This window comes from Epinephelus fuscoguttatus, linkage group LG5 (genome assembly GCF_011397635.1).
Source record: "Epinephelus fuscoguttatus linkage group LG5, E.fuscoguttatus.final_Chr_v1".
In the NCBI taxonomy this organism is placed as follows: domain Eukaryota; kingdom Metazoa; phylum Chordata; class Actinopteri; order Perciformes; family Serranidae; genus Epinephelus; species Epinephelus fuscoguttatus.
In genome coordinates this window covers 12,569,673-12,579,897 of record NC_064756.1, presented here as the reverse complement: position 1 = coordinate 12,579,897, position 10,225 = coordinate 12,569,673, and the positions used below count along the sequence as shown (strand labels likewise).

Genomic DNA, 10,225 nt, shown 5'->3' with positions numbered 1-10,225 from the left:
GTTGTCCTGTGTTACCTAATTTCAGTATTAAATTCTTTTTCAGAGTTGACTTAAAAACATTTTTGCCAGTCACATGGTTTAGTTTTGTTTAAGGGGAGGTTTCTAAATGCAGTCGCTTTATGACATTTTTGCTTAATGTTTTTCGTACTACACCGATTTCACGGGAAAACTATTAACGCAATGTGGTTGTGGAGTGCAATGAATGAGTTATTCCTCATATTAATAAAGACATCATTTCAAGGTGGATTCTGTGTTTGACTTAATCTTATCTACTGACATCATGAGTACACAGAAAACTGCATCGGTCTTGCTCAGTGTATTGTTTTGGGGTGTAAATTTAACAGGCAGCAAGAGATGCAGTAATACATATGCATTATTTTGAAGGGGGCTTTATCCTGGCTCTCAGAGGTAATTAGATTTTGACACATAAACCAAGTTCAGGACAGGGGTATTGTATTTCTGCCTCCAAGGAATTTATGACTAAAAGGAACAATTCACTCTTTTGGGAAATATGCTGACAGGGATTAAGGTAGTTCCAATAAGTAAATCAAATTATTTAAATAACATTTACTACTCTTATACTGAGTCTATTTTAAGACTTTTATCTTTATTGTTATGTGTTATTGTACTCTAACTCATCATGTTTTATGGCCAAACACCCATTAAGAAGTTAAGAGGAAATCCTGAAGGACAAAACCATTGATTTATTTATTAATAATTCACCAGCTTCCGGTGAAATAACAACTGAAACCAAACACCGTTTTCCGTTGTTATCTGAATATGTTGAACAGTTAAAAGGCATTTTCATACAGCGTGTAAATATTCTAGTAAAAATTAGATTTAATGTATTTTGGTGCACGACATGAACCTGCTTTTATTGTGAAGGGGCTTCAAAACACAAGACCCGAGCGTCGCTTCCGTGTTACGTCATCAAGTAACGATTTTTCGATAGCCCATCGCACTTTCGACATATTTTGAAACGTACGGTTTTAAATTATTATTATTTTAAACATTAGAAATATGCAGCACAATCCCGAATAGTTTACAAAGTCCAAAAATCTTCTATTTGCCATCAATATAACTGTTTAAAGTATATAATTATTTTTATTTTGTTTCACGAAAATATCGCCTGCTACAGTCCGTTAGATTCGCTTGGTAGCTAGCCAGTAAGCTAACATGTGAGCAGTTATGTCTGTAGGAATGACAGGTACGTCACTTTACACATGACAATAAATAATTAGCCTTCCCTGGAAAGAAATATTTGTAATGTTAACACTATTTACATAAGGTATTAACATTTCCGTGATTTACAAACAGGCTAACATTGAAGTTAAAGTTTAGCATGTCCTCTGACAGCCTCTGTCAGCACTACAAGCTTCAGTAACACTTGACATCAACAAGACAGCAGATTCGATACATAATGTCTGCGTGTAAGAGGCTGCTTTACTTTGTAAAGCACCGGAGCTTATGGACGCATGTTCGGAGGAATGTCACAACATGGTCTCCTGTTGGAGCTGCCTTCAATGCCAGACCTCACAGGAGACTGAACGTCTTCGAGAAAAACGTGGTTTGTATTTGTCTAAAATGTGTTAAGATGTTGTTACTTCTACATGAATATACACAGCCTCAATGAAGTAATGCAAATAAAGTCTTTCATTTTCTGATTAAAAATGTGATGACATTCCCAGTCTGTGTATGTGTCTGTGTGTGTGTGTGTGTGTGTGTGTGTGTGACCTCTGGTTGCAGGGTTTGTTTGGGGTGCCAGAGCTGAGCTGTCCTGCAGGTTTCCAGGTGGTCACAGATGCAGCTCTGAAGAACACAGAGCGTCTGGTGGAAACAGCTTGTTCTTGTCCTCCAGGGGTTGAGACAGTAGAGACTTTTGACCAGCTCTCAGATGGTTTGTGTAAAGTGGCTGATCTGGTGAGTTCAACTCCCCAAATGTACTAAAACTTTGCAATGTAAGTGACCTGTACAATTAATAATAATAGTGAGAGTATAGCACAGTTCACACAGCAAGTGCAACTCAAAGTGCTTTACATAATAAAATGAGAAAATACACGTAAAAGACAGTATAAGATAGAGTAAATAAGATTCAAATACATAATCACACACTCACGCACACACAAAAAAATACAAATTAGGTCTGATACCAATTAGTTAAATACAAGCTACAAAAATGCAAGTGTAAAAAGACTGGTTTTAAGATTTTGTTTGAAGCTGTCTACTGAATCAGAGAGTGACTGATGTGCTCTGGAAGGCTGTTCCAGAGACGAGAGCCAGTGATACAGAACGCAGTATCACCATATCTTTTAGTTCTTCTCTGGAGGACATTTGATAGACCAAAGGTAGACGATCTGAGGGATCTGGAGGGAATGTATTTGACCAACATACCAGATAAATAGTCAGGAGCCAGTCCATAAAGAGATTTAAAAACCTAAAGTTTAATGTGTTGTTGATGTCTTGGTGAGGAGGTGTGCTGCTGCATTTTGGATCATCTGAAGTTTGCTTAAAGATTTCTTTGAGAGGCCTGAGAACAAGGCATTACAGTCATCAAGTCTGCCTGAGGTAAAAGCATGAACAAGTTTTTTGATGTCTTCTTTAGATGCACATGGGCAGTGTTTCTAAGATGGAAAAATGTCTCTCACTTGGGGTTCAAAACACAGATCACAGTCAAAGATAACACCAAATTTCTTCATGCGTTTTGCTCAGAGGCAGCTTTTATAGATGACTATTAAATTGAAATTGCCTTTCTTTTGATCCAATTATTAGAACTTCAGTTTTGTCCCTGTTTAGTTGCAAGAAATTTTAGGACATCCTGGTTTTTCAGTTGGGCTTGTATCATCTGAAGAGAATGAGATATATAGCTGAGTATCGTCAGTGTAGGAATGGAAATCAACTTCATGCTCTTTTATGATTCAATTTCAATTTATTCTTTATTTCAGCCCCAGGGGGATCCATATCACAATTAAAAAGAAACACAGTAAAAAAAAAACAGCAGAGTAAAATAAGAAAGAAAAATAACACACAAGATAAACAAAATACAAAGCCTTCCACGATGTTCAGTGTCTAACATACAGATATGTTCGCCAATGATTCCACAGTCTGGAAGAAAATCTGACAGAACTGCGTACAGGGTTAGCCAAAACAGCAATTAAGTCGTTTTCTGACTCAGATGCCCTACACATAAATCCATAAATCAGGTTACGTAGAACAGCAGAGCAGGTAGGTACCCCAACATTAACAAACATATGGCTTGCACTTGAGCTTCTTGAAGCTCTCAGCAGCAGCCTCATGCTGTCATTATAAGCCACTGTGAGTTTTCTAATGCTGCCTTGTTTATATTGACACCACAGGTAGGCAGTATACAAAGGTGTACAATACGCTCTAAAGAGTGAGATCTTCACAGATACAGAGCACATGCTGAACTTACGACACAGCATGTTCGCTTGGGCATACAGCTTCCGACGCTGCCTAAAGATATCCTTGTCGTCAGACAGGTCATTTGCGATAATATGGCCCAAATATGTAATCTCACTGCACACACTGAGTGCAGTGCCAGACAGATAGAAGTCAAGGAAGGTTGACTGTCTGTCTTCTCTACTTCTGACAATCATGATCTTACTCTTTTTAGTGTTGTATTTTATATCAAAATCAGCACCATACTGTGTGCATATTCTCAAAAGCTGTTGGAGACCAGCACTATATGGGCTAAAGATAACCAGATCATCTGCGTACATAAGGTGATTAATTAGTGAGTCACCAACCCTACAACCTGTACCACATGCATTTAAAATCAAAGACAAATCATTCTTATGATGTTTCCCAGAGGCAAAATTTAACACTTGTTGCTTCTAAAACTGTGCTGCTACCTATGACTCATTTATTGTGCATTTTATGCTTCGTATGTTATACGCAGAGCTGTAAGCCAAGTGTCATTTTCCTCCTATTACAGGCAGATTTTGTTAAAGTAGCACATCCAGATCCAGCGTTCCGCGAGGCTGCAGAGAAGACATGCATAGAGATTGGCACAGTTGTGGAGAAGTAAGAGGCACCTTTTACGAAATCCTTTCAAAGCTGTACAGTGCTAGTACTAAAAGACATTTTTCTGCAAGCCTCATTTGAGACAGATCTTGAATTGCACATAATAGATGTTCATGTTTGCTGGTTTTGTGTTTCAGGCTAAACACTAATGTTGAACTATGCAAGAGCCTAAAAATATTGCTTGACAACCCGGACGTTGTGGCTCAGCTGGACCCTGATACAAGGTAATTTTTACTGCCATCTTAGTTAGTATATGGATATAGGATTTATTGTGTTTTTCTCTCCATAATTATATCAATATCTATGTTAAAATTATCTTAAGTTGTGGCAAGTTACGGATTTATTTCTGCCTTTCCAGACGAGTGGCAGAGTTGTTCATGTTCGACTTTGAAATCAGTGGAATTCATCTCGATGACAAACTGGTGAGATGTTCATAAGTTATTCATAACACATAAAGATTTAATATATGTATACACCTCTCACCTCTGCAGTGTGATATATTTACTGATCTTGCTGCTGTTTTTTCTCCGCAGAGGAAGGAGGCAGTCGCCCTTCACGTGAAGCTGTTGGATCTAAACAACGAGTTCCTGGTTGGCTCTCACCTGCCCAACAGAATTGCGAGGTCTGCCATTCCTGAGCATCTACACGTACACTTTGCAAGTGAAGGAAGCTTCATACAAGTTGGGGGATTACATGCAGACTCCCCTGATGACTTGGTATGTCACTGGAACATTTCTTTTTTTTGCTCAGCAGGTGGCGCCATTGTCATATGTCAAATTATAGGACTGGCAGGTTCAAAACTTTAGCAGCCCATTCTGCCCTGAATGATAATAAAGTCTCTCTCAAAATGCTAAAAAAGGTGTTTGAGAGTATTTTTATTGATAGAATATTGGCTTCAGCCTCCTGTTAGCATTTACTGAGCACTAAGCAGTTGCGGTACTTATAAAATCTGTCCAAATATTCTCTCTCTCAAAATGACTAACCTAAATTTTAACAGTTTTTCTATCATAATATAATAGTAGCATTGCCAGTGTCTCTCATGAAGGAAGCTAAAAGCATCATCCAGACAAATATCACAGTAGGGACCAATATGACAGCAAGGCACAGTCAAGAGCACAGTCAAAGGCCCATGAAAAGGGACACTTTGCATTAACATATCATGATCTGCAGGTAAGAGTAAATTGTCATCTCTTGATTTACCCTGAAACTCTCGATTAGCAGATTGTATTTTTCCTCTTCATGCTTGTTGACAAGTTGCTTTTTAAAAGCTTTGCTCTGTCCTCTTTTCCACTTGCAGGTGCGAGAAATTGCCTACAGAGTTTACCTTTACCCAAATTCAGATATAATGGAGTGTCTGGAAGAGCTGCTGAAATGCAGATTCAAACTGGCCAAACTGGTGGGCTACGACTCCTACGGACACAGAGCCCTGAAGGGAACGATGGCCAAAACACCAGGTTAATTTGTCTCTTTGCTTCAGCATGAACAGCATCAATATAATTAGTCAGTGCTATAACTGAGTGGTTGTAATTAATACTTGAGAATTAGCTACACAATCATTCTAGATGAATCATTTTATGAGCTACAGAAATTATTTTTCTCCGCTGCTCTTTTTGTGCCGTTGGCAGCTCATCTCAAATAGTTTTACATGTTGTAACTTTAGTTTTATTGCCCTTTGCAGAGACGGTGATGAGCTTTCTTCAGCTGCTAACAGACAAACTGTCCGACAGGTACAGTCTGCTCTTGAAAGTGTTCAGTATTCTGTTAAGGGGTTCTTATCATGATCTGATTTTTGTTTTTTATGTTATCTTTAAAGACTGTTGTGTCATTGAAGACTATTAAATTAGTGCTTGTTATAATAATAAGATGGTACATGATGCCCAGGAGTCTCTGTTTCCTGAAATGAGTGACCCATGGATTTATTTTCTCTGGGTGGTTGTGATTTGATTATTTCTTGTCACTTTTTGACTGTTCACATTCAGAGGGCCACAGATTTGTTGTGTTGTTAGCCTGTAGGGATGCACGATTTTGGATATTTTTGACCAATAACCATACCAATACATCCACTTTTTTCCCTACCTAATTTTAGAGCTCTTGTATGTGACGATTCTCAGTCATCCAGGTCATCGTAATCATAAGTGCTGTATCGTGGGCAACTGGACTTGCTTGAGTTTCGAGAAGACGTTTGCCTCTCATCCAAGAGGCTTCAGTTCAGTTCTGCTTTCATTGCTGACATTACCAATCTACCACCTTCATTGTTTTCTGCTGGCCTTGGTTTATTTATTTATTTAAATCTCGAGCGTGGACTCCTTGTCGCATTCCCTAAGCCTTTTTTTTTTAACATCGTGATCCCTCAAACAGTCCAAAAAGAAGCACATCAGTTGCACCTGACACTCTCCAGGGAAACACCCTGGACAGGTCCAGGGTGTTTCCCTGCCTTCAGCCAAATGCATGCTGGGATAGGCTCTGACCCCTGAGCAGAGATAGGTGGGTAAAGACTGGAATGAACGCCTCAAGTCAGTTAGCTCTTAACTCTTTGTGCTTTCCTTTTTAATCTTACAGAACAGCCAAAGACTTTACGATGATGAGGAACATGAGGAAAAAACTCAACCCACGTAATTCTGTGAGTCTCGTTTTTTTCACACAACATGTGTTCTGTGCAGTCAGGAAAGATTTAAAGTAATGTGCGGGTTAACATAACTTATTTTCATTTTATTTTAGACTGATAATTCAGTTTCATCTATTTTAGTGTAATTTGTTTGATATGACCTGTAAATAAAACACTCCTGGTGCTTTCAGGAGCTCATGCCATGGGATCATCCGTACCTCAGTGGTGTCTTGCGTGCTGAAAGGTGAGTAGATGTTATCCTCTCTCTTATTTTTCAGCCTGCTGTAACTTGATAAAGTCATCTCGATCAGTATCTCTGCATTTTTTTTTTTAGATGTTTGTAATTCCATATTTCACCAAGGTGTAAGTTATTACTGTGTCTCAGCTCATCCTCAGGTGTCAGACTGTACAAAAGGTGTTAAGGGAGAAGCATGGGAGTTGTCTGAATGTTCTCTGCAACTCTTTTCTCATCCAAGACAATATGATCTGGTGTAATCTCCTGCCTCAGCCTGTTATTGTTGTTTTTTAGAGTGTGTTGGATCACTTTGGGGAGAGTTTGTGTTCAGGCCCTAAATCACAGTGTGTGTTAGGTCCCAGCATTATACTTGTTGTCCTCCATACAGGGCTGCCATTAGGTTCCAGTGTATTTTATAGCCTCTGAAAAACATTTGAATGTCACATTTGACATGTGGCTACATTATTGTGGTCAAACTGTTGCTTTTAGACATGAAGACAACACTTTATTTTGATTTGTTGTCTTGTTTTAATGGTGTTTTTGCTCGTTGCCTAATTTAATTTCTCTTTCCTTCCATCTGAATTTGAAGAATCTTGTTCGCTTTAGTAGTCGTAATAGTAGTAATTGGTAAATATAAATAGCATGTATTTTTTGGGCCTTAAAACTTGTATTTGTTATGTATCTGTATTTCTCCATCATTGTCACATAATGTGACAATAAAGCTGTATTTAGAGGGCACATGTTGTCTAGCAACACAATGCTGCTCAGGAATTGTTGACTTGTAAACTGTATCGCCAGCAAAGTGAAAGCCAACTGCTTGGTGCTTCACCTTGCACAATATATGTTTTTTGGCACTGTGTCTGCAATAATAATGATAATACATTTTATTTATAGGTGCCTTTCAAAGCACTCAAGGACACCTTATAAGACACAGTTAAAAAACAAGCAGCAATGCAGCCATAGATCATAAAGTCAAACAATGCGGTTATATACAATGATAAGTTAATAAAATAACTTGACAAAAATCACGATTACAAAAATGTGCTATAAATTCATCATCATAAAGTCATCATCAGTGCAAAATTAGTAGCTTCCTCTTGGATGTGTGCTGCTTACAGTCTGGCACTTGGTCGCTACCTTTTTCATAAAGTCTCAGCCTCACCTGCACACTCTGCCCAGGAACGTCCTCGATGCGAATTTGCATTTCCTGGGATAGCAAAGGCATGATGCGCCTTATTCCCCTGCTGATTGGCTAGTAGTCGTTGCCTTTGTTGCTTGGGTTGGTTAGGGTTGGGGTAAGAACGTCAGGGTAAGCCAATCAGAGGCAGAGTAAAGGGGGTTATACCTACATTACACTATTTCAATTTCAATTTTATTTACACAGCCCAATATCACAAATCACAATTTGCCTCAGAGGGCTTAACAGCATATGACATCTCTCTGTCCTTTGGACTCTCAGTGGATAAGGAAAAACTAGGGAACACAAATTTGCCTGCTGGACGCAACAAAATAAGAAGGAAATAAGAACATAGAGGCAGAGGGCAGGGTGTGTGCAGATAAATACACCGCCGCACACTTGTAGTGGGTCATGAGAGATGATTTAAAGCAGTGGTTCCCAACTGGTGGGTCACAGTTCAAAAATGGGCCACAGGTCCATTCTGAATGGACCACAAGTGACTCGCAAATGTGTCAAGTTTGTAAAAAAAAAAAAAAAAAAAAAAAACACTTTATTTTGATACAGTGAATATCTGGCACAGAGCTTTTATTTTGAAGTGCTGTTTCCTGCTGTAGAGTGAGCTACGCAACAGAGACAGCAAACTAGCTTGAGACATGGTCAAACTCAAGTATAACACTGAATATTTTAAACTGTGTGGACCTCGTACTGATGACTAAGGAGAAATCTGGACCCCATGGCTGGAACGATTGGGAACCACTGATGTAGAGAGATTACTTTTGTTTGTCCTGCATATTATACCTTTAAACAGCTGATCGGAGGGATTTTATAACTTTGCTTAATGTGGACATTTACATCTCCAGTGACTGACGATGGAGCTGAAACAGTTCAATTAACGGGTCGTTAATTAAAGAAATAACTGTATGAATGTTAAACATTCGCAGCTGTTGAGGCTATTTTCTGTTTTTGTTAATCCAAAACCTTTTTGATTGTTCTCTGGACGAGAGCAGAGAATGGAAGACATCTGGAAAAAAATAATCAGTCTAGTCATTGTTTTTTAATTCAATAAAAAATTGTTAGTTGCTGCACTTACCAACAGCTGCTTTTTATGTCGTAACAGTTTCAAGCTGTTTTCATCTTGTTACCGGAACACTTGTTTTCATGCCTTTTATTGGACAGATCCATGAGAGAGATAACAGGAAATGAGGGAAGGGCGCGATGGGGAGCAACATGCAGCAGAAGTCCCGGGGACGTTGAAGTTCATAGTCCCCGGGTCAACAGGGCACCTTGTTTCTGAAACTTACTTAAACAGTGATCATCTTTGGCATTCAGCGGCTCAGTCTTAAAAAATCAAGCTGATATATTCTAAGTTAAGCGATTAGCCCCTTTGAGTGTCTCCAACTTTTATAGATATCTGTGCTCTTAATGAACTTCACTTTTCCTTCCCAGCACTCTCCAGAGACTAGTAACATGTCGGGCCAAATGTTCCAGAGAAGTTTTAAATAAATCTTTATTGCAGACATTATGGATCCCTCATGTGTCCTTTGGACTCAAGCGACCACCAGATTCTGTGTGCGTGTGTTTCACCATGTGTTGGTGACTGTTCCCAAGGCTGGTGAGGAGATGTGGATCTGTTTGCTTGTCCTCGTCTCCGTCATGCTAGTCTTCTCCTGTTTGTGGTTTTGGGCTCTGCTAGTTGGCAGGAGCCTCCTAAAGAAATGTAGGATGCAGTCTGATTGCATTAAAAAGCGGTTTCCCCTGAGCTGCTTCTGTTTTCTGCTACACACAAGTTTACACATGCACACACACACACACACACACACACACACACACACACACAGCCAACAGCTCTCGCACAAAAACACCAGTTGCTATCTTGTGCTTTTTCTCTCAATCACTCACTCAATCATGCTCACTTTATCTCTGCTTTTCCATCATTTGAACTGGAAACTGTTCAAACCATATTGAAATGAGGTACAGATTGTGTGTGTGGTAAACAGCGCCGTGCTCAGCAGCAGTCTGTTATTCATCACTGATAATACACTCGATGTGGTGTTCAAGCTAAACAAGCGTTTTGGTTTGGTGGTCTTTATCTAAAGTGCCTCACAGCAGCATGAATGCAGCCATTTTAAGCATGGGTGGCCCTGCACTCGCTCTCAGCTCTGGCAGT

General features: G+C 39.3%; 1 protein-coding gene across 1 annotated transcript in view; it reads left to right on the top strand.

The window, feature by feature from the left end:
• Positions 1-1,044: 1,044 nt before the first annotated feature.
• Positions 1,045-10,225, top strand: part of mipepb (mitochondrial intermediate peptidase b) — a 37,679-nt gene continuing 28,498 nt past the window's right edge. Inside the window, exons 1-10 of the mRNA XM_049577300.1 lie at positions 1,045-1,567; positions 1,747-1,920; positions 3,953-4,041; positions 4,179-4,265; positions 4,400-4,463; positions 4,575-4,757; positions 5,339-5,495; positions 5,720-5,768; positions 6,601-6,661; positions 6,838-6,890. Coding sequence (XP_049433257.1) covers positions 1,421-1,567; positions 1,747-1,920; positions 3,953-4,041; positions 4,179-4,265; positions 4,400-4,463; positions 4,575-4,757; positions 5,339-5,495; positions 5,720-5,768; positions 6,601-6,661; positions 6,838-6,890 — 1,064 coding nt within the window. The 5' untranslated portion in view covers positions 1,045-1,420. The remainder of the gene's footprint in view (positions 1,568-1,746; positions 1,921-3,952; positions 4,042-4,178; positions 4,266-4,399; positions 4,464-4,574; positions 4,758-5,338; positions 5,496-5,719; positions 5,769-6,600; positions 6,662-6,837; positions 6,891-10,225) is intronic.